The sequence below is a fragment of the Salarias fasciatus genome, chromosome 2 (genome assembly GCF_902148845.1).
Source record: "Salarias fasciatus chromosome 2, fSalaFa1.1, whole genome shotgun sequence".
Classification (NCBI taxonomy): domain Eukaryota; kingdom Metazoa; phylum Chordata; class Actinopteri; order Blenniiformes; family Blenniidae; genus Salarias; species Salarias fasciatus.
In genome coordinates this window covers 6,256,502-6,281,031 of record NC_043746.1, presented here as the reverse complement: position 1 = coordinate 6,281,031, position 24,530 = coordinate 6,256,502, and the positions used below count along the sequence as shown (strand labels likewise).

The 24,530-nt window shown below is 46.6% G+C and overlaps 2 protein-coding genes across 2 annotated transcripts; both read left to right on the top strand.

Annotated features, from left to right (window-relative positions):
* The first annotated feature begins 1,092 nt into the window (after nt 1–1,092).
* Nucleotides 1,093–7,975, top strand: LOC115395466 (uncharacterized). The gene is made up of 4 exons (XM_030101031.1): nt 1,093–1,413; nt 2,779–4,738; nt 5,073–5,289; nt 6,707–7,975. The coding sequence occupies exons 2-4, from the start codon at nt 2,867–2,869 to the stop codon at nt 6,931–6,933; spliced, it is 2,316 nt and encodes a 771-aa protein (XP_029956891.1). The 5' UTR covers nt 1,093–1,413; nt 2,779–2,866; the 3' UTR covers nt 6,934–7,975.
* A 2,163-nt stretch (nt 7,976–10,138) lies between these two features.
* On the top strand, nt 10,139–24,342 carry mtus1a (microtubule associated tumor suppressor 1a). Its single transcript, XM_030101074.1, has 10 exons — nt 10,139–10,780; nt 14,364–14,584; nt 19,298–19,364; nt 21,295–21,509; nt 21,867–21,972; nt 22,156–22,229; nt 22,307–22,402; nt 22,623–22,739; nt 22,829–22,926; nt 23,392–24,342. Exons 1-10 carry the CDS (start codon nt 10,660–10,662, stop codon nt 23,624–23,626), a joined length of 1,350 nt encoding a protein of 449 aa, XP_029956934.1. The 5' UTR covers nt 10,139–10,659; the 3' UTR covers nt 23,627–24,342.
* Nucleotides 24,343–24,530: the final 188 nt, after the last annotated feature.

Here is a 24,530-nt window from a genome sequence, read left to right as displayed (position 1 = left end):
AGCCGTGCGAGGCTTTCTGCGTGGTGCCTGAGGCTTTTCATGAAAAGAGAGGCTTTGTGGTCTTACTCGCACTCTGATTTTTGCAGTAATCCAGTTGGAAGGCAGTCACTTGCACTGAATCCTTATGAAGATTTATTGGCCACAGTATCATATTTACTGCTTATTGATTTTACCCAGTTATAAAATTTACTGTAAAGCATTGTTTAACATGACAGCTGGCTATTTGGTTGTCAAGTATAACAGGAACTGCAGCCAGCCATTCATCACGTGTGCTTTGTAATGTATTATATTTACACGTGAGAGTTTGGTCAATCATTGTTGTGCTCTCCTGCCTAATCTGCTGAGATGGCATTTGTGCATAAACTTCTGTAGAGGCCAACGCTAAGGTGCTGCTTTTACTAGCAGGAGCCACTTATGAGCAGATGTGCAGTGTTTTAAAAAGCTGACTTTTGGAACTTGGGTAAGATCGGCCTTCTCTGCAGTGTGATTTACATCTTGTGTGTGGTCAAGCTTTGGCTGTCGTGCCCCGGGTCAAAGGCTCGTGTAGATTAAGCAGAAATAGCGTGAGTGTTAGGGGTCTTAAGCTCCGGTGTCGCATCACCAGTGTCAGGATCAGGTGTCGGTCTGTTTGTGTACAACATGGGGTCACGTCATCAGCACCGGGGTCGGAAGTTAGTGCACCAGAGATGGTTCGCTGCATTGTGTAGTTTTGAGCTCGTATTCTAGGCAAGGTGTAACATTTTGAACGTGCAGCTCTTTCCTGCACCTAAAGGCCTCCCGTCATTCTACCTCTTTTCATGTATCTTGTACTTAAAAAGCCGCCTGATCCATTCCTTCATAAAAGAGGGACTTTGGCTGCTAAGCAACCATGAATGCCAACTGGGTCTAGCAGGCCGTAGCCACACCCCCTTCACAGGGCTCAGCACGGATAAGGTAACGTGTTGCTTTCTTTGCTGCTTTGGTAAACTTGGGGAGGGATTTCTGCTGCTTGCACAGGCAGTGCAGTGTGCAGCAAAGTCACTGATGTTGTGTGACAGGGGCGCTGGGCTGAGAGCTCGCTGGTCCACTGCTGCGGTGGGCCTGCAGGACGAAGTCACGTTCCCTCGGGGAGGGAGTCGAGTCGAGGGGAGGGAAGAGAACTGAGGCTAACAACTGCATAGGGGCCACCCTCATTCAGGCCGGAATGTTACTGATGCACGGCTGATTCTGACCACGAGGACGGAGCGGTGCTGGGATGGGGGCCAGACTCCCGCACCGCTGTCTGTGCATTTGGCTGGATTTAATGCTCTGGAGGGAAGTAGTAATGGGATTGTCTCTGAAAGACTAAAACAAGCAGAGTGAACCTGCAAGCTCCGTGACCTGTGGATGTATTTTGGATCTTACTGCAGTTGTGGAAGAGGACACAAAGTAGAGGTACTGAATTATGGTCATATTGTAGTAGACGACTTTTTATGTTGAAAGATAAGCGCTGTAGAGCAGGTTTCTGACTGTTGGTTCTCGAGCTTGAAATCTTGTGGCTATATTTTTCCATAAACAGTGACCGTGCTCAGGGTTTGTCTCAGGTGTGCTTGTATCATGCCTAACTTCACGCTTACTCACTCTTTAATGGTAATTTATTAAGAAATATATTGCAGTGGCCTTGGAGGAGTGGCCCTCCGGAAGGTTCAATGTTCAGAGCAGTTTGACATTGCTCGATGTTTGTTTGTGGAGTTAGTAATGTACAGAAGAGGGTGTTGGTTCCCTGCTTGTTAAAACATCATATCCAGGCTTGGACTGATAGTTTTGTAGTCTCAATCAAGACTGTTTCAACATATCTGACCAATTGAAACACGAATCATGCCGACTTCATATCAACACATGTCAGATACACTTTCACAGTTGGATATGCAAAAGTTCCTTGAAGGGGAAATGTCACATACTGTGGTCTTCTGAAATGTGCAAGTTTGAAGATGAGGCAGGAATGAACATCTCTTTTGCTGGGCTGTTTTCAAAGAACTTTTATATGTACTTTAATCATGATTGTTATGTGATGTATGTATTTAAACAATGTTAATTTCTTTTTCGTACTTTAGACACACAGGGCTAAAATCCTTATTATCCAGATTATTATTCTGCATGAGTTGTGGTGTCAAATGTTCCTTAATGTGACACAGTGTCTCGAGTCTGCTTACTGGACCATTTTCCAATGAGATGTCAGTAAAGTGATATCTCTCTCTCTCTCTCTCTCTCTCTCTGCTGGTACGTACCACACTGGCATCTTTGTTGTAGAAGTGTCTGGCAAGCGTCGCAGCCCAGCATGCTTAAATAAACAGCGATGCACAGCAAAGCAGTCAGGACAGCTGTTTACTTCTGATTCCACATGCTGGCTTATTTTAGAGGAGAAACTTGACGCATCACCATAGATCCATCCGTTGAATTGAAGCTTTTATTTCATGCTCTCACACATAAGAGTGACTGTAGCAGCAGCCAGTTTATCACTGTGTGGCGTAACCATGAACATGAATCAAACTTTCACTGCCACAGCGGTTAATGATGGTGACTTCCAGTAAGCAAACTTTAAAATAAAGCAGAGATTGTGGGATGAATCTATAACTTAAACTGTTAGGTTGCATTTACTTTCGCAAAATTTAAAATTTAGTCCTAAATAATATGCCTACAAATGTATGACAAATCCTTTTAACTCGCTTTTTTTCCTGATGTTTGTGAAAGGTGACGGCGTGGATGGTTTGGCTTCATGTTTATATAAAAAAAAAAAATTTTTTGTTTGTTTTTTTGCAGATGTCCTCCGTCCCACTGAGTTGATGGTTTTCAGCTGGTCGTTAAAACACGTTTTTAAAAACTAAACCCATGCAAGTAGCACTCTACGATGTTTCATAAGACACTCAACATGACCAGCGACCAAGATGGCGGCACAGTTCCTCAAGGCTTGCAGCTGGAACTCTCTTCAGAGAACCATTCCTGTCCCTCATCAATGTTGCCTTCGCCTGATTCCAACAGCAGCCTTTCCATCATCAGCGACATAGAAGCCAGCAGCTCCCCTGACATGCTGGAGTTCCGCCGCCTCCCTGATAACCTGCTCAACACCACCTTCACGCAGGCTGACGTGCTCTGTGGTGTAACCATGAACGCAAATCGGACGTACACTGCCACAGCGGTTAATGGCAGCATGAATTTCTGGAATGGAAACTTGAATCTGATGAGCGGTGACGACGGTGGACCGCAAAATTACCTCACTTTCTCTCAGTACTCAGACAGGGAAACCTTCACTACAGGCGCAGCGCCGCTGTCTGTCGGGAAGGACGGATCCTGCAGAGGCTCCACGGAAAACGACTGCTGCTCCGTGAGCTCGGGGGAAATGATAGTGAGGAATAACAGCTTCTGTCTGGACGACCAGGGGCCCGTGGAAGTGTCGTCCCTCGATGAAGCCATCTCTGTAACCGATGATATTGGAGCGTTGCCTGCTGAAGCTGGCCTGCCTTCCACTACTCTGCCAGTTATCTGTGAAAACTCCTCTAAAGGAATCACGGAGAACAAACACAATTCTTGTCTTAACATGACTTTCACTCAGCCGTTGAACTGGGATTGCCCTGCTGAAGAAAATAGTATTGCCTTATCCCGCTCTACTGTAGATCTGCCCACTGAGAATGAAAGAGATCTTCTGAAGACATTCATATGTGAGACATCAGCAAGTTGTGGAAAAGAGGAAAAAATTGCTGGCGCTGAAGCAGAGCCGCTGCCTCAAACTTTGGGTGCTGTTGATGTGCAAGAGCAAAGCGAGGCCTTTAACGCTGACTCAGATACACCAGAATGTGACAAAAGCATCCATTCTTCTACTCCAGTGGACACCCTTGTTAACGGGAGACCAAAACTATCCTCCCATCCAGAGTCTCCCTGCTGTGAAAGTCTTGGCTGCACGAAGAAGCAAAACGCCACTCCAAAACGGTGTGGCGTTGCGGGACAGACGCCTCTAGCCAACAAAGCCAAGACCGTGCAAATCAAGAAGTTTCCCAAGTCGGACTTCAGTAATATTAAATCTAAAATTATAACAAGAGCTTTCCATCAAATCGCAGCACCTGGTTCAACCTTGCAACGCAAAGCATCGCAGGCTGAAATGAACAATGAAGCAACCAAAAGTGGAATGACTCCCGCCAAAGTTCGGAAAGGTTCTCCAGTTGTTTCTACCAAGCCTAAACCAGTCGACTTTGCTGCCAATGCGGCTGCACCCTTAAAAGCACTAAGCGCTTCAGACCAGCAGGGTGAGAGGAGAGGATCACAGTCCGACTGCCGGCCAGCTGCACATGACCAGGCTTCAGCAGCCCCGTGCAGTGAAGCCACCTGTGAAAGCGAGCAGACGGCTTCCCAGCACGCTGGCAGTGACACCGCCTGCCTGGAAAAATCCCCTGCTAGATGTGCCCAAAATGGTGTCCTAACCGCTCCAAAAAAGGTTATATCAAGCAAAAATCAGGTCAGGTCAGGCTCGGCTTTAGGTCAGAACAAGCCTTCTGTCATTAAAACACTGCTTCGCTGCTCTTCTCTGGGCTCATCAGCATCTCAGACGCCCAAGGAGAAGAGAAGTACTCTGAAGTTCTCCACTGGTTTGACGATTCCCAGTGCCAGAACTCGTCAGAATCAGACAAAAGCGGGCAATCTGAAGTGCTCTTCCCAGAAAGAACTGGCCGCACAGGCTGAGGGCGCAGAGACAGCGGCTGAAAACCCACCCAACAGGATCGGCCTGGTGGTGAGTGTGTGCAAAGGCTTAAATGGGTATAACTGAACGTGAGCTATTACTGCTTTTTTTTAACACTGATGCTGTGTATTATTGAAACCCTTCTCGAGGAAGGATGAATTTTTTTTTTGAGAAAATTGAACAAACGACAGATCTAGTTGGTTCTGATGGCTATTTCAAAGGAATATTTCCTTGTGTGCATTGTAAACTATCTTCTTATTACTCCTTTTTTTAACACAGTTTGCTTGTTTTATAAACATATCAAAATGAACATTTTTATTATTGTATGCTTGTTCAAAAAATGAATGAAATTGGGTGGCAAAACGGACAAATTACCTATTTTCAGGAGGAAACTGGCAAATCAGCGACCTCAGGAGCTTCAGGGGATGGCACCAAGAGTAGGTTTCACGGGAGAACGCCCTTGCGGCCAACAAGAGGACCACTGCTCCCACAACATCCGAAACCAACCCCGGCCAGGCTGCAGCTGGGAAGTCTGGGGATGATTGACTTTCGGACCCCCAAGGCTGGCGCTACACTTCCTCCAAAGCCACCGAGCAGTACAGGTAGGACGTGTCTTTTCACGAGTTTACCTGTCAAGGAGCGATGCTGGGTTGAATTCAGCCGATACCTCAGAAAAAAGCAGTTTGAATGATGAACAGTTTGAAACAGATACCCCAAGTTGGAAACATCATTCCCTTAGTTTAATTAGCTTTCCTTGATTTGCTCAATTTTGATGTTCTTGATATTGTTTTCACTCCTTTTGGCCTTTTATGAGGAAAACTTTCCTCTCTAATGGATAAAAAAAATATCTTCTTCATAATAAAAACAGGATTATCAGCCCAGCAGACATGGTGTTCCAAATGTTTGAAATATTCTTGCTCATTAAAATGTCATGGCAAGTTAAAAATGCATAGCATTTGTTTTGTAAATAGCAATTTTTGACATTTAAGAGGTGTGAAGTCCTTTGTTTTCACATGCTGCCATTTAGAAAAGGTAACCATGGTAAGATTAACACTGAACAAGTATGGATTAAATGCAGTCTGTCAGGTTTTTCCTCTGGGCCGGACCTTGAAACCACTCCACACAGCATTATGTTTTTATTGTCTGCCAGTCAGAAAAGTTTACTTTTAGAACATTGAGTTTACGTTATAATCAACACCCTCACTCTGTGAGGTGTGAGCTATCAGCCATATGACCTGTCTTTGGACGTATTGGCTTCCCAGCTATTTCCTCTGTTGGGTAAACAGAGCGAGAGCTGTAGAATAGATAACCCTCCACACGATCTAAAGCGGCTCAGCAGAAGAGTCAAAACATCCGAGATTGGAATCTGGGGGAGGTGATTCCTCTCATTTTATAGCATTTAAATCCAAAAACTGTGACGAATACAAATAGAAATTTCAAGTTGCGTCCCAGACACACTGCTGTAAACTAAATCTATAGGGTGTTGTAACATAGTTACACCACCAGATGGAGACATTGAACCCCTCGATGGGACATCTTCAGCAGGAACAGTGTTTGGAAAACCTTCACCCAGTGTCTTCTGCAGGTCTTTAGCTTGAATGGACATTTTCCTGTATCCTACAGCTGCACATGGTCGGGGTGTTTTGGATAAGGGAACTTGGAGAATGACTGAGTGTTTGGAAAATCCACTTGAAGGAAAGGAAGGGTTTGACCTCAGAAGTGGTGTTAAAGTGAGAAAACACTGTTTGAAAGACATGCTGTGAGCACAGTACAGTCCTGTCTCATTATCACGATCCAGCAAAAGGGGAAAACTTCACATGGATACAATTTTAGATTTAACAGCTGTTAGTTTTTTTGTAAAACAATTGAGACGCTTTCTTTTTTTATGAAGTTGTAGTTCAGTAACAACTTCAGTTCACTTAAGATATCAGATGTCTGATTTGTTTACAGTTTGACTTTTCTTCTATTGTATGATGCAGTTACCCCTGTTACTATTTTTTGTTTTTAATTGCTTTCCAGGCAAGCACAAGTTGCAGTTGTCCCTGGGAACGCACTCGGCAGCAAGCGGCAGGCCCCAGCTCAATGGACCTGGACCCTCTCAGACTCCCACTCGCGCCTCCCTTCTGGGCTCTCCCCGCACTCCGTCATGGAGACCACCACGTAAGACCCCGGGGCCGGCGAATGGCCCAGCTGACGGGACTCGCACCACTCAAGGTGGGCCTCGTTTGATGATACACTCTGTGTAGCAGCTGATGTTTAGTCCCTTCAGGTTATTGCATGGAGAAGTCAGAGAATCGGTCTCTCTGCTACATGTTTGTGGCTCTTAAGGACACATCTGGAGCAGAAGGGGAGGGGCTGCTGTTTGGTGATTGACCCACTTCAGCTTGGTGGTAAATCTCCCCTCGGGCAAATCTCTCCCGGATTTAATGCCTCCACATTTGCTGAAATGATGGTTTGCTCTTCACAAATACATTATTAGACATATTAGTCAGATTCCTTTAGAATAATGGGAACTCTATGCCAGTGTTGAAACAAACGTCTTTTCCTGCTGAGCTTTAAAAGCTTCTATTGAGAACTTACTGATGGCTTGTTGTGTGAAGGGAAGAGGCACCCACTGTTCTACAGTCATCTGTCTGCATCCCTGACTCCTCAACAGCACGCCGCCCTGCCATTGGCTAATGGGATCCATTTTCCAAACTGGGGACCCCCCCCCCTTGTCTGGTAGTCATGGTAACCGTTCCTATTCCACTCTAGTTCACACACAGACCGTGTGTTGCCTGGAGGAGGGAAGACAGACAAGCACTACAACCGATGTCATCCGAGGTGGATGGGAATATGAAAAGAGCAGCTTCCTGTGTTTTTTTTAAGAGTGAAAACCAATGGCGGGGTACACTGGGCTCCGGAGCTGCACCTGGACTGAATATCCCGCTCATTTTTTCAACAACTCCTCTTTACTTGCTGAAGGCAGCGCCGCATCCAACTGTGATCTCACCCTGTTGACGTGCCTGCTCATTGGATCCTACCGCTTCTGTATCGTCCCTTTGTTAGCCGCTGTCAATGGAAAAAATTGTAACCTTTGGAGACGTAAGTGTGGCTGGCTGTTGAGGTGTCCACGGTGGCTTACTTACGATTTTGAATTTCTATTGATGTGATGGACAAAGCTAAATTTGAAGCTAAATATTGGGATGTCATGCTTCGTTTTGTTATGATTGATCAATTTTAATTTGTCTTTCTTTCTTTTTTTTTTTTACCTTATTTGAATTCAAGGTTGCATCCCATGTGCCAGAAATGCTGCATTGTTGTTGTGCGTAGCTCCCATGACGGTTGTTTTTATGTATTTGGTGTACTACTGACGAGCATGAGGTCAGTGGCAGCAGTAGAAGAGAGATGGGAGCTCTCTCAAATTTCCTGCAGTTCACCGTTGGTTCATTTGTAAGGTATCAGTTGTAAAATGTCAGGGCCATGTTTGCATCAGCCAGTGAACACTCGGCACTCCTGGGGGGGGGGGGGGGGGGGGGGTGGTGTCAGAAGCTTTTCAACAATGACTTAAAATGAGAATTTTGAGGCAAAAGTCAACAACTTGAAAGTTTAGGAAGAAGGAGGTCTATGGTTACAGCAGGATGTGTTTGGAAGAACACTCATTATGACAAGAATTCGGTTGAGATCAAATCATAATATAGCATCGATTCCAGAGGTTTTCATCATTTTCATGCCGATGTCGAGCTGAAAAGTGTAGCGGTGGCGTTTTGAATGTTGTAAAATTTTTACCGTTTGCTTTACGTCTCAACAGTTTCTCGGGGTTCTGGACTGAAACCTACCCCACTGAAATCTGTTGTGTTGAGTGTAAAGCTCTTCCCCACCCCTGCAAAAGTCTCAAAGCCAGGTAAGATCACATCTCTCACATGTATTCCCGCACAGAGCAGACGTGACTCGTGCATTTTGTTTAAAGTTAAGCAGTTTTTTTCAGTGCATAACCTTAATGAAATTCAGTAAGGCTTTACTGAATCTCCTCTGCCTTGCTAAGTCTTGAGTTCGATGATTAACCACCCCACACCTCTGAACAAAGCTGGAGACACTCCTTGATTGCTTTTCTATTGTAATGCTAACTACCCCTCAAGAGTGTTTGTGATTTAATCAATATCCTTGTTTATTAAACTTTGATCGTCCTGAAGAAGTGTTGAAAACTCCAGATGAGTGCCTGACTCAATGTGCTGAAGAGGCGAATCTCTGCTTTAATATGGGTCAGAATAATTCCAGGCTCACTTCTAATGTGGACTTTCTGCTTGTGACAGCTTTGACCCCAGCATGCGTGCCAGCCGCATCCACCAGCAAGCTGTCCTCAGCTTCTACACCCAGCCTACTGAAACGCAGCGCTTCGGCACGGATTGCTAGACCAGGTGAGGTTTGCTTTGTTTTGTATCCCTAATATAAGGTTTAAAGGATTTTCAAGTTTGGCTTTTTTTAATGAAAACCACACATGAAGAATACTGTCTTCTGCATGTTTTTCATTTGTGTGGAATCATTTAAGAAATTGTGGTCATTCCATCGTTATTTGTGTAGCACTTTAATATAAAATTCAATACGTTTCTAACAAAAAGGTCTTCTGAAACTATTAGTAAAAAAAAAGTATACATCAACACAATTCAAACTTAGTCCAAAAAGGTTCATTGGTCTTCAGAAACCGTCAGTAAGGTAAACAACAAAATACCACACTGGTCTTTGGAAAAGAAGTTTTGATTTTGACAATTCAAACTTGATACACTCCCATGAAATCCCGTGAAAAGCCATGTTAAAATGTTAAAAAGTTGAGTGATTTGTGCAGCCTTGAGGTTTACTGGCTGCTCTGCCAGCTTTAGCTTCACCAACACTCCTGAGGTTTAATTATACTTTCTTTCAATACCTCTTTAAAAACAGTTTTTATCTTGAATCTGTTAATTCCCCCGTGCTAAAACCTCTAATGGACTCTTAATATCTTGCTTGGCGATTTGATGTGATTAGTTGTAATTAATCGAACCTTAATTTGTGTAATCCTTGGTCTAATCACGCTGAAGCTGTGATGTGTGTGTGCTCTGTTAATCAGCCTAAATCACCCTGGGAGGGGGATCTGTTGGTGTCTCTCTGGTTTAACTGTGAAGCTCACCGTTCAACACCAACTACATGAAATACACGCTTCATTAGATAACATTTGATTTGTCAGCAAAGAGTCGGCGCAGCGGATTAATCATGTCTTGCAGTCCAAGTCGAGGACGCCGTCCACGGCCAGCGTTTCCCAGCCGCCCTGTTTGTGTTTATCAGACGAGACCTTGCCACGAGCAGCAGTCTGTCATGTCCCGTCGTCTCACTGCTGGTGACACAGAGACGGGGAGGCGAGGGCCAGATTTAAATCCCCACTGACCGCACTCGTACCGTTTGCTCCGCCTCCTCCTCCCTGCCGCTCGTCCCCACCCCCTCCCCTCTCTCTCCCGAGCATCCTGGCTGTGCTACAACACCGCCATCATCAAGCCTGTGGATGCTGCCTTGCCCTGCTTTGGGAGATTGGTGTGTTTAGTGAATCGCTGCAGACTGGCTTCACCAAGAGGATTAAGGGATTTTTTCCCCTGCCCTTATTGCATCCATCAGACTGAGCCACACGGCCACGGCCAGCCTCTGAACCGCTCTCTGTGTTGTTGTGCTCAAAGCCGGGAATTGGATTTCTGAGTTGGGAGACCTGCCATGCCGAACTGGGCGCTCTCACTTTTTCTGAGACTCTCTCCGTGGACTAACTCTGACCGCCGCTTTTTATTTGCTCCGTTTCTTGTCAGCCTGTCTTCATCGGGGCTTCTGCTGCCTGAGGAGTGATGGAACTGAAGTGCGCCGCAGCCGCAGCTTGTGCTTTATAGTCTCCGTACACGCGGCGTTGTGTTTGGACTCTTCTTTTAAAAGACTTTGGATTGCTGGCCGAAGCCCGGCTGTGCTGTCATACTGCCTGAGAGATGTTATGGTCTCCGAAGCTCTCCCTCACTAACATTCACGTGCGTCTGACCGCCAAAGGTCTGCTCCGAAACATCCAGCTGCTGTCAGGATGCAGGAAGAACACCGTGGTCTTCCATGCAGGTCTGTCTCTGATTTTTGGCGCTAAATGCTGTGATTGTGCAGTGACAGTGATTGTAACACTTACAGTGTTTGACTTTCATGTAAATCTGTGCTGTTGGCTCGATCTGAGATCTATTTTTAGTGCGGCTATTTACTAGTGAGCAAAGCAGGAGGTTCAGCTTTCACATTACCTACCTTGGTCACCAAAACGTGACGCTCCTGGCTGTAGTATTTTGAAGCATGCGTTTTAAATTCAAAGACCTTCTCAGTGAACACCAGAATGTTTTTTTTTTGTTTTTCCACACCATGCTAACGTTTGAAGATGGATGCATTATTTTTGGCTCCAGCTTTTTATGACTTTGCGTCAAAACGCACTCCGTCTTGCTCCCTGGGACATCCAGTACTTCAGTGTCACTCAGATATACCGAGGTTATTTTGGTTCACGGTCTCTAGGTTGATCCATGGGAACCTTGTTGTGATTGGTGAGCGGTTTCTCCAGAACACAGAAGCTTCCTGGAGTTCCCACTTTATTTAAAGCATTCCTCAAATCTTTGCCCTAATATGGTAGCATTGCTTTTCCATCTCTGCGTTATTCTTATCGTTATTTCTTATCGAGACAAAAATAAAGGGATGCCTGTTTTAGCCTTAGATTTTCTCAAAATAAAGATGTTTACATAAAAAACCCTGTATATGTAATAATTTTACATTAATGTAAAAAATGTATTTCCTTGTGTTTGACAGAAGCGCTCCCAGTGCAGCCTTCACTCTGCGCTGTCAATAATAGTGAAACTGTGTCATCCAGGAATGTAACAAGTGAGTGATTGTGAGGAACCGTGGTTTGTGCTGTGAAGCGACATCTCCCCACAGGAGCAGACCACGGAGCCGCGAAGCCACTAAATCCCCCGGCATTTGATTTTCAGTGCTCAAGTCGGTGCGGTGCAGTATGTCTCTTTGAAGGAGGCTGGAAGTGAAGAGAGCAACGTGCGTCGTCACTTCTGTATTCAGACACTTTGATGGAAATAGCTGCACTTTCTCTGTTGCCATGGAACAGCAGTGAGAGGAGGAGGCGATGATGGGCTTATGTAAAGTCCAGCGTCTTGTAGAAAAGTGCACTTTTCTCCTGGAGGAAATGGCAGTTAGGGTTGAAAACAGAAGCTCTATAGTGTCATATCTGGTTGGTGTGATTTCCTTTATTTTCCTCTTTAGTTTTTGAATGTTTAGTCAGACTAAGTCATTCCTTCAATCATTCAGAAGGAAATTAAAGTAGAAGTGAATGTTTTGACATGTTGGATATCTAAATTGTTTTTTTTTCGTGGATTCAACTGAATGAGCAGCAATATTTCCCATGTTTTGAACCAGGTTTCCTCTGCAGATAGCTATGAATGATTTAAGTAGGTGAGAGCATTAATATTTAATATCCAGCAGAAATGTCTCATCATGGCAACCTCTGGTCTCTCACTTAACGTTTTTCTGCGGACATGTTGAAATAGCATCAACCGTGGTTATTGTGACAGGCGTGATTGTTTCAGTTCATATTTTTGGGGAGTTTCTGGGAGGAGGCGCTGTTTTTAGATATGTTGATCAGATAAATCACTCAAGCCCCCCTTTATTTTGTGACACTTGTTTTGGATACAGTATGTGTCAGGTCAGGTCACTGATCCTGTCACGGAGCAGCGTTTTATTTTCATTGTTATGATTGCACTTTGAAATGGCGTTCCAGTCCAGCAGAGGGCGTCACTCTGTCAGGAAAGTCTTGTGGACTTGGTGAACTGCACCATCATCAAAATAACTGAGGGCAGAGCGCTTCCATGTGGATCTGTGTCAAAGTGTGTTTCTTCAGTATTCTCTCTCTGCGTGGCACAGCGACACAAGAAAGTTTATGTCAGAATGAAACTCGGTTTGTCTTTTTTTTGGCTATAATACATATATATATGATGTTTTCAAGTACAAGCTTTGAGGAGAAACAACTTGTAAAAGAGAAAAACGATGATCGTTTGATAGATTTACTTTATAGTTTTCTATTTTCACCTGAAAAGATTCATGCTTTCAAATATTGTGCGCACAGCTTTAAAAACATCTGCAGTTAAGATACTGAGCTTGCCTTGGTATTGTGCTAAGCGTACTTCCTGTTCTGGTGGTGGGAACATCCACCCGGCTGGAGTGCATAGCGTGTTTGTCCTAAAGGCTGGGCTTGTCTTTTACACTCACTTGTTTGCTTTGGCAGAGAGAAAGTAGCTTTAAGGTGAGCTGTGCGTCCGGCTACATAGCATGTGAGGATTTTTTCCGTCGGGGCATGAATGCATTTTAAGATTACTCTGCAGGGTAGCTGTATATAATGTGGAAAAAGATTTTGAATGTGTTGCTAATGCAGAAGTGTTTAAGCTAATCGAGGCCAGTTCATGTGTATAGTTGTATTAATTCAAAGTGATTTAAATGCTACTTTAAACCAGGTGTAGATAACTCAGTCTGTTGTGCGTCTCGCATAAAATAATCAACATCAAAGGGTCAAATTATATTAAGGTTATGGCCACTAAATTAAACTGCATCTGAATTAAGATTCATGAGTTGGCATGTGTTCAGTATCCTTCCACTGTTAAAACGCTTTAACACTTTGCATTTGCTGTATTATTAACAGTGGGCTGTGAATGGGGAGTGTTGTGCTGTCTATATACATGCTGGCTTAATATCAGGCAGTTATTCTGGATTGTTACGATGTTCTCACTTGATACCCTGCTCAGTGCAGCTGAAAATAACTTGACCCCTGAGTTGGACCTCATAAAGGACATGGAAATAAACACTTCTCCAACTGGAGGCGGTGTGTATTTATTTGAAAATGTAACACACTCTACTGTAACTTGTCACTGGATTTACATTCACTTGTGGGATTGAAGCTTCTTTTTTTGCCCCCCTGCTTGTTAGACTGAATGGTGGGCCAGCAGCTGCTGGTAGGACCAGTGTGTGTGGATCCCAGCAGGCCGCTGGTGGCTCAGTGTATTCCACTCATTACAGCCGGTATTCCTGACATGCCTCATACGAGCCTCTCCGCTGTTGCATAACATTCACCACACAGTCACTTTAGAGCGAACTGGCTCGGAGAGCAACCGTGGAACATGTGTTCAGTATTAATCATGTGTGTTGTGTCCCCCCTCTCTCATCTGTAGTCGTGAAATTGTCGCTTTTCCAGTGCTGCAGCAAAGTAAACAGTGTGTTCTGTATTAGCTGGACTGATGGCAGCGATTACATATCAGTGATGTATTTATAAGGCTGATGTAAATCCAAGCTACAGTAGCACGGCCTTGCTAAAATAAGCTCTCCTTGGTGACCACTGCCTGCTGTGTGCTACATATTGAATTAGGATATGGAGAACTAATTGCATTCTGTGGATCCTTTTTTTTTTTCTTCTTCTTCTTGCTGGTGCTGTCAGAGGAGACCTTCTGGGAATCCTCAGGCTGGCTGATTGGACTCGGTAGTTGTAGACGACAGGAAAACCCGGGTCTTAGCTCATATGTGGATCTGACGGCGGTGTCTCACAGTGTCCGCCGCCTTAGTGTCATGGACGGCAGCGTGTTAATGATCAGCGTTGTCACTACGTGTTCTCTGGCAGTGGACAAGAACAAATCCAAGGCCGGCTCCCGCCAGCAGCCCCCTCCGCCGCCGGCGTCCAAACCGAGCCAGAGTAACCGACCCCCGGATTCGGTGCCACCAGCAAGCGCTGCCGAGGATGAGAGGAAGGGACACATCATCCAGCAGCTCAGAGGACTCCTGGCTGCCAGTAACCGCAGATTCGAGGCCGTCGCCATCGTCCTGCAGCAGAGTCTGGCTCAGGTAAGGAAGATTTCCACACCGGTAGAGTTGGAGTTATCCATCATGTTTCATTTTCTAGAAATGTTTCCTGCAGGTTGTTTGATTCAGGGATCACTTTACTTTGTTCAATGTATGTTATTGTTTTCATGTTTTGGTGACACCTAATCATAAGGTTCAACTCCAGAATGAAGGCGTAACAGAAAAACAATGTTTGGATTGACAGAATACAAATGATGTGTAGACACAGTTCCACTCACTGTGAAGTTACATGGTGATGAGAACTCTTAGGTAACTACAAATAGAGCTCAGTATTCATTTTTCACTACTGACTACAGTTGATAAAGTCCTCATTTCCCAAATAACGATCAAATTTACTGTCATGTACCCAATGCTGAAATCCAAATTCTCTCTAGAAAATCCCCTAATGTGAGAGAAGAGTTTAGCTTTGTGTCCAAATTTGCAGTCGTTGTTTTCCTATATTGACATTGATCAGTTTATCTAGGATCTCGTGTTGCCAAACCAGATCTTGTGTTGATACAAGAGAAACCAAATAGCATTTCTATTTCCAGCAGCAGCATGGCGTTGGTGTGAGAAGCGACACACGCAGACATAGCTGGAGGTTATCCACCATGAGGCAGCCCTGCTGTTGTCCACTCCGCAGCTGTAGCAAATCCAGATCAGAGAGGACATTTTCAGCATTAATTACAGGCGAGGTTTCACTTGAACTGCAGCCCATAAAAATCAAGGTTCTTCTTTTCTTTTCAAAAAAAAAAAAAAAGGTTGTGTCTAATATCAGACAAGCAGATCAAACGATTTCCTTTTACTCAGGTTGCTGCTTTTTGGGGTGCTTCAGGAAGCTTATATCCTCGGGGATTATTCCTCCCACGGTGCTTTATAAACACACTTATCCAGGAAGCCGCCCTCCACCCAGCTCCAGCCGTCACACTCCCTCCATTAACTCTTTACACAGAGTCACGTCGGGCTGCGAGTCCTGCGTCTCGTAGCGTAGCAGGAATACATGAGGTGGAGGGTGAGATGACTTGTTGCTGTGCTGTGTGGCCTGGTTCAGTCCAGCAGGAATAAACAGAGCCGCTGGCACGCCTGAGATACCTCGGCCCTGGAAGCTGAGGCCAGATCCATTAAACCCACATGAACTCATAAATCATTATGCATTTGGTATGGCCGTGCTGCAGGCACATCAGGCTGGACAGAAGAGGCGTGTTGGATTGGTACTGAAGCTGCAGCGCTGCCACCCGCCATGTTGTGAAGCGTTTCTGTCACGTGTTTCTTTTAGACGGCTCATTTCTGTTTCAAATTCAGTTGTGCACTGGATTATTTCTGACATTGTTTTTATGCTTTTGTCTAAATTTTGCCAACTCCCTTCATTCCTGCATTCCTCCAGGTTCTGACAGCAGGCAGATGTCTCGCAGCAGCTTTCCACAGCATTTTGGTTTCTGTGAAACTCGGAGGCCTTAGAGGACCTGTAGTTATTTATTTTTAGAGTAAGTCGTGTGGAAACCATTGCGATAACAGTTGATCCCAGAAGTCTGATCCCACTCATGAAGATGCTGTTGTTGAGCATGAAGCTTCATTTTGTCTTAATGACATCCTCTCATATGAGTTCCTCACTCCTTCTCGGTAAGACCGAGGTCAGTTAACTGTAACATTTTCTGAATATAATCTACTTTGCTCCAGACATGCAGACTTGGAGGCTTTGGCAGGCCTCTGAATGTGTTTGGTAGGGCTGGTGTTTGCTCCGTGGTGAATTGTGTTCAGAAGAACTGGAAGCTTCCACCAAACTCCAGTGTCATTGTCCAAAAAAGTATTGTTCCTGTTTTTCTTCCCATCAATCTTTATTCATATTGTACTCTTCTGTTATATACGCATATCTCCAACTAAATGTTGGATTGTTTTTTCCTTATTTTATCCGACTTGATTTCTCTACGAATAAAATTGTACAGGTGTTTAAGACAAAGAAGAGTTCAAATATCAGCAGTTTTTCTTAGTTTGTCTTCTGATGTGGAAATCACTGTATAAACACCCGTAACCCTTTAAACCCGGGCACTCAGCAATTTCAGTTGAGAGGTTAAAATTCAGCCCAGAGCAGTAAAGTAACGGCATATCAACCTATTAGTAACTGCAGATTTTTTTTAGTGTGAAGGAGAAGAAGAACATTTGGAAAACATAGATATTTGATAAATGATTTTTAATCCTAATATGAATAACCAGAAATTATTTTTGTTAAAAATATTTATTTGAACTCTTTTCTGCCACAGTTTGCCTTTAAAGTTCATGTTCGTGCGAATGCTGTTTTTCAGACAAATCATGACTCTTCTTTACCACTCTATGCAGCTCAGGGTTTCAGGGTGCTGAAGCTGTGTCTGAATTACAGAGACGGACTGCTTTAACAGATTTCAAATGAGCGCCATCGAGCCCAGTGTCATGTCTGGCCCACTGGTCACGTGTTTCACCCCCCGGCACTGGACTGTCGGGCCTTGCTGTGAGCAGTCTTGCAAAATCAGTTTAGAGCAAAACATGTTGAAATGAGGACTCTTGCGGCGTGACGGCTGGTAGCCGCGCCGAGCCGTGATCCTCAGTCACTGCTGCTTGAGTCACGGCTCCCTGTTTGGGTGGCGGTGTTGTGAAACCGAACCCATCGGCAGATGTTTGAAAACATGACTGAAAAAAACACTCGGCTGCCACTGACTCAACTCCGCTCTGCTGTTGGTCTATAGAAGCGTTATGTATAGAGTTGGATTTACTTCAACACATAAAACCGCCCACGTTGCATAATGAGGCGTCTGGGCCGAACGTGCAGAGTGGAATGTGGCGCCCGGGCATCGTCCCAAAAACAGGAGGCTGGCTCCGACCATCGGGACGAGCCTGCCCGAGCTGTTGACTTGATATGGTTATGAGGAGCAGCCAAACACTAAGCAGGTGCTGCAGACTGTTTCTCATCATGCGTCTGGACGGAGCGCTGGAGGCTCTGTCGGAGAGAAAATCCCGTGAAATATGCTGGATTTTGATGCAGTGCGAGCAGTTTGAACAACAAGAGTTCAGCGGCCTGCTGGCTGACGTTAATTATCATTCTAGGATATTGTAACTTGATCTGCAGCGATAAATCATTGATCTCAGTTCATCATCACATGTTATTCTACACCCGACACGCTATCGTCTGGTTGCTCTCTGGAGACGTTGTGCTTCAGGCACCAAGGTGCAGAAACGCATCAAAGAGGAGAAAGTCTTCAAAAACACCACTAGTCATGTACTTGACAGTGAAGATGACGGTTTTGTTTCATCATCAAATAGGAAGATATTTCACTTTGTTCTGAGATAAAACTCATTTATGTACCGGAACTAAAGCTTCAGTAAAATTTAACGATGCTTTTAAAAAAGAAAGTTTAAGATCCAGTAACCAGAAGCACAGATGAAACTTAAAAATCTGAAATCAGCTTACATTGGAAGAAATGATTTACATTTTTTTGAGTCTTTTAGTAGTCAGCAGTGTTTTCAGTACAGAATATTATGGTCTGTCTTAGGAAGTTTGTCAGCCAGTTTGTTTGTTTTCATTTGTTTTGTGTGTAAGTTTCCAGTCTGTGAAGTGTTACTCACAGCAGAAGCTGGAAATGTGCTCCGTCTCAGCATTAAATCATCACCTAATGGACAGACTGCAGCCGCGCAGCAGACCGTGATGCTCGGGGGTGAGGCGGTGATTTAATGCAGGTTTGGATGAGCGGTGGGGGGAGGGCGGCGGTAATAAAGCCTCCCCGGATCCCTCGGGTAGGTCACTGCACAGCGCAGGTCCTGCTCCACCAGCCTGCCGAGCGGCGCTGGACAATTTATCTGTTTGCTCTGCCTGAGTTTAGAGCCGCCTTAAAGCGGCCGCGCCTCGCCGGGGAGGGAGCTGCTCTCTCACGCTGCAGCCCGCCCCCTCTGGGTTTTTTCCGGGCTGCGTTTTAGGGGGATTACGGTAACGCTCCCTGCAGCCTCTCGCCGAAGCCAGCGAAGCGGCTTTTTCAGTCCTGCCTCGGATGTAGTCGCAGCAGTGCGGGAGGAGGTGTGTGGAGGCGGTGCGTCCACCTGGACCGCTCTGTCCCGGAGCGCTGGGTCTCCAAAACCCCTGCAGGGAGGGAGGGGGGGACGTCGGCACCCAAGCCCCGGGCTGCGGCTGGAGACCATGGGCTGCTCTGGCAGCAAACCATGTCCCAGAGCGCCGTGCGCTGCGAAGAGGGTAACTGGCTTCTGCTGTATTCTACTCTGCAGTGACAGACGCAGGACAGGTTGGAAACCCGTTTGCTAATGAGAGCCGATCAGTGAGGTGATGCTCGGCCTGTCTCGCTGGCCTGCGGTTCTTTTTCCTCTCATGTAAGTAAGTGAGCCGTGCAGGCTGCGTGAAGCCCTGCAGCCAGTGTCAGGTTGTTGATGCACGAGCCGAAGAGTTCTAGGATCATCTGTTTGAAAATGGAGAGAGCACTGCAGCGACAGCGCAGCCTGCTCCGCTGCAACACTGACTCACAAAGCAAGAAGTAACAGCCAGGCTTGCACAATGCTTTATGAAGAACTGAAAACGACAGTTGAATGTCATGGTCTGGATTTTGCCTTCCCTTTTTTTTTACTGCTGCAGTTTATGTCATTGTTTTAGTGTTGACTGACGTTTGAAGCTCGTTGCGATGTTGAGTTAAACATTTTAAAAAGCCGCTGATCTCGACTGTGTGACTGTGTGTTTGTCTGCAGCGTGATGAAGCCGCCAAGCAGAGCAGGGAGCTGTCCCAGGAGCTGGTCAGCCTGCAGGGAGAGCTGGGTGAGTCCGGCCACTGCTGTCACGCCAACGCCGTCTAAACTAACTGTTCACTGCCAGAACGTTCCTGCTACAGCTGGGTTTTAGGCCGTTTTCTTTTTCATTCTCTGATTAGTTTACATTTTAGATTTCACCTCATCTTCAGGAAAGTTTTTTTTTTTTTTTTTTTTTTTTTTGGTTTAGAGTTGAGTAAATTCTATTGAGGAGCAACAAAGTGTCTTGAAGTTACTTACTGAAACTGTGTAATGAATCAGATTTACAGGTGGGCTGATGCTTCTCCCGGCCCACCCCACGCCCACACACACACACACACACACACACTCCCTCCTGACTCTTGCTTATTAATGCCACTGTCTGCTGGAAATCAGATACCCCTTTCACTGTGTGTGTGTGTGGCTGTGTAGAGCGACAGTCTGACCTCTGACCCCTCTCGGAGGGGCCACACTGCAGGAATGCCCTGCCACCTGAGGCCCTGGAGGGGCAGAGGGGACAATGGGCCGTGTTTCGTCTGCTTTCAGAGCGCCGTCCCTCTGCTCAGTCAAACACACGCCCACTCGACGCCTTTCATCTCCCGCACTTGCAGCGGTGTCGTGGCTCCGCCCTCCTCTCCCCGCAGCCTCGGGACTGCCACATGACTGCTCTTATACGCTGAGCGCCGTTACATTTGCGCTTTAACACATTCTTGACACCACGGAGGCTGCAAAACCTACACTGACCTCAAATAGACCCTCAGTGCAGAAACTCTGAATGTCTGGAGGCTTTTCCGCGGCGTGTTTCCCCTTTCTTCAGTGTGTTCCCTCCTCACTGTCCCAGCAGCCTCCTCGGTGATCTCAGCCCTCACAGAAATCCGTCTGTCTTCATCCACAGCCAGATGTGACCACACCCTTCATCATTCCTCACACGTTTGGGAAAACAGGCACAGAATGAGCCGGGCTCTCGGTAGATTCTACCTGATTCAGACGGTTTGAGCGTGAGGCGTGGAGGGTTTGGACTCGTCAGCCACATGCTGGAGGAACGCTGGGCTCCTTCAGCTGAGCTCTGCATGATAGATGGTCCCGATGCTCGCAGCTTGGCGCCTGTTCCTGGACCTGCTGCAGTCATTCCGTCTGCTCTGGATAAGGTGCAGCTCAGCTGCCTTTCACTGGTTTTCAAGTGATAGTAGAAGGATGTTCCTTTGTGCCCCATATGCCTCCAGCATACCCCGAAGCCCAAAGAGCATAAAGAGAGCTGTCGCTTTATACGAGAGCCACGGCTGGATTCAGCATTTCATACTAGCTGCTAGCGTTATCCACAGTTGCAGGTTAAGAATAGCCGAGGCGCCTTGTATTTAAAGACCCAACCTGGAAGCACGGCGTTGTTCTGCACAGCTGCTTTACTCTCAGACACTCAGCGCTACGTGCCTGTTGAGAGATCCGCCGCCAGCTGATGGATATCAGCGGTGTTTGTGCGAAGCCACTCCAACTGGAGACAGGTTGCGGACTTGGCTACCGGCCTCCGCTCCATACCAGATCCAAACACTCGGCGGTGGAATGGGTTTGGAGTGGCGAGGCTAAAACAAAAGCCACACGTTGCACAAACATTAAAATGACAAATCACCAGCTCTGAGATCCGAGACATCTGTTCTCCTGTTAGGTATGCTGAAATATAGTGAAAGGTTTTATACTTGGTTCTTGTGTCTTCTCCCGTCTATTAATAAAGTCGTGCAGCTGGCACGCGCACTGGCGTGCAGGAGGCGCCTCCCCTTCAAACTCACTTTTTCCAGAACTTTTTGGAAAGCTTCCCCCATCACATTTACATCATTGTGCAAGGCACAAGTGCCTTTTTGGACATATCGGGTTTCTCAAGCACTTCACAATGCAATTTTTCCTCTGACCTGGTTTAGTGAGACTCATGGTGTCACTGACAGAAAATACCGTGTTGTTTTCCCCGCCAGCCTGCTCCGTCAACTCATCGGAGCGCCTGGAGAAGGAGAAAGAGGGGCTGCGAGCCTCTCTGGAGGACGCGCTGCACCGAGTGCAGGAGCAGCACCAGAAGGACCTGGCCGAGCTGGAGCAGAGGCTGCAGGCCTTCTACCAGGCCGAGTGGAACAACACGCACCGGGCCTACCAGGACGAGGCCGACAAGTGCAGCACGCTCCTGCAGCAGCAGGTCAGTCCCTGCTCTGGAACTGAAGACGAAATAAAAACACACAGAAGAGTAACTTGATGCCACTACACCCAGTTTCAGCTGAAATAAAACACACAAAACAGTCGAACAAGCCTGCAATGCAAAATAACTTGAGTCAGTCAAAGAAGCAGCAGTTGTAGGAATCACTGGTGCAAAACTCTGAATGTGAAGTGGCTCAACGCTGCCACCCTTTGCACACTAATCCCCTTTAGATGAAGGCCGATATGTGAATAATAAAAAAAACTTCACATATAACAGTCATCTTTGATGTCCTGCAGTCAGTAATCATTGTAGGAAATGATCAATATCCTGTCCTGTTATTGTTTTTTGTTTTTTTAGATGGGAGAGCTTAAAGCCAAACATGAAGCCATGAAGCAGGACCTGGAGCAGAGCCACGAGGAGCAGCTGCAGTCTGTGAAGCAGCAGTACGAGAACTCGCTGGACGGTGAGTTCACGCTATCTTTCTGCTGATTCCTGTGGATTTATCTAAAAACATGTTGCTTCTTGATGTTCCTGCATTACAGCAGGCTGTTAAGAGCTGAACTCACTGCTTCATTAAATCATAACAATACGTTTACTGTGCACTGACTTTTCATCCTTAATGCTATGACATTTGTTAACTTTTCAGAGCTCCGACAAGTTCATTCTGAGGAGCTGCAGTCTCTGAAGAAAACCTTACAGGATGCCGAAGCCTCTTTGTCTGTAAGTCAGAGGACTGTGAGCCTGTCTCTGGTCCACTTTGCCCCGTGGCTTCATCGACTCGTGTGCTTCACCCACAGCGACGGATTGAAGAGCTGACGGAGGAGAACAGCGCCCTGACGGAGAAGCTGACTGCAGAGGAGAACCGGCGGAAAGAGCTGGCCCAGAAGAGCCAGGTAGCCTGTGTGTGACCTCTGAACTCTGATGACAGTCACTACCTCACAGCTTATCGCGTCAAGAAGAAGTGCTGCTGATGCAGAAATTAAATTTGTCTTCTAGGACAAAGTGCTGAATGATTTGAAAGTGGTGCAGAGTCCACTTTCTGCCGTTTGGTTCCTGTTTTCTACCAGATCCTCAGAGACCCTGAACCTGTCGTTTTCTCACTTGTTCCCACAGAAGGACTCTCACACTGTGTACCTGGAGCAGGAGCTGGAGAGCCTCAAGGTGGTGCTGGATATTAAAACCACGCAGCTGCACCAGCAGGAGAAGAAGCTGATGGAGATCGACAAGCTGGTGAGGCGTCACACACGGGAAAGCGGGTGAACGCTGCGAACTTCACACAGCTGGCAGCAGCCGGTGAATTCCTCCGTCCCTGTTTCCAGACGGAGAGAAATATGCAGCTGGACGAGATCCTGAAGAAGGTCCAGCAGGAGAACGAAGATCTGAAAGCTCGCATGGAAAGACACGCCGCCCTCTCCAGGTAGGAGTCCATCTCATCACCTCAGAGTTCTTCTTCCTCGTCTCGGGGTTTTCCTGTCAGAATCAGAGAGCTGAGATTATTCTCCTGTTCAATCACACAAACAAACAAAGCAAGTGACTCTTCTGCTTCAGTGGTAAAATCGTTGCAGATGAAACAGCCGCGGGACGTTTTCAGGCGGGAGATTCCACATCTGAGTTCCAGATGACATGTTGGTCTCCTCCAGCGAAACTCATTTGAGATGTAGAGACGTGACGTTCCTGCATCTCTTCTAAACTCGCTGAACACTCGGTGTCTTCAGTCCTTTCATTGTGAAACTTTTACTTTGAAACTAAATATTTGAAGTGATGAAGAGGAAAGTGCTCCGGCAGCCGCAGAGCTTCCTGTTTCCTCAGAGATGAGACCTTTCGGGGGTCGGTGTCGTGTCCTGTCCTCCTCAGTGGACGTGTGTCTCCTGTCCGTCCGCAGGCAGCTGTCCACGGAGCAGGCCATGCTGCAGGAGTCCCTCCAGAAGGAGTCCAAGGTCAACAAGCGTCTGTCCATGGAGAACGAGGAGCTGCTGTGGAAGCTCAACAACAACGACCTGAGCAGCCCCCGCAGGGCGTCGCCCACCTCCTCCTCCGCCTCGCCCTCGCACTCCTTCAGCCTGCAGTCGCCCCGCGGCTCCGGCCTGTTCTCCAGCCCGCCCGTCTCCCCCAGATAACGACGGCGTCTCTGCTTCCAGGAAGCAGAACCGTCCCGCCGGGGCCGGATGGACTCGTCCACGTTGTGTACAGGGAAACTACTGACTGGAAAATCAACTTTGCACAAAGCACTTCTGCGCCAGGCCGACTCGCATCTCGCCTTTAGTTTCTGGTGGCGGATGAAGGAAAAGGGCATCTCAGGACTTTGCTGTTGAACATTTTGTCGTCGCCGTCGGAGGCCGTTCGTCCCAGACGTGCAGTATGGAAGCCAGGAGACTGGGTCCCCGCTCAGGGTGGTGTGATTGTTTTAACTGTGAGGAATGTGCCGTTTCTCCCCCCGGACTCCTGCAGCAGCGGCTCAGATCCTCCACTCGTCACCAAACGCTCCTCGTGCCTCCGGAGGCCCGTTCCCCCGCCTGCAGCTCTCCACAGGCCTCTCCTGGATCCAGCTTTTATTTTTTTTAACCCCCCCCCCTTATGCCTGTATCGATAGTTTAGGATCACCTGTGGCCTCAAACGTTTGTTTTCATGTTGATCTGTTGTTTTGACCGCGGGACCAATCCGGGTGTTGATGCATGTGTTCCAGTCCCGTCCCTCCACCGCAGCTTTAACGTTCACAGGAAGCAGCTTCGCTCGGATCTCGCTTCCGGTACATTTATTTTGTGTGGAAGTTATATTGCTAAATGTGTTGAACCTGTTTCAAATATGCAATTAATAAAGTCTTGTATAAAAGCTCCAGTTTCCTTTCCGTAGGTTTTACTTTCATCAGTCTGAAATGCCCTGAGCTGCATTCATTTCCTGAAGCAGGTATGTTGAGAAAGTGTGAACTGCAGCAGAGCAGGAAGCGCCTGACATTCCTCACGCGGAGCCATCGGAGCGTCGGCCTGGCACCCGGCGGCTCCTCACAGCCAGGAAATGCCAGGA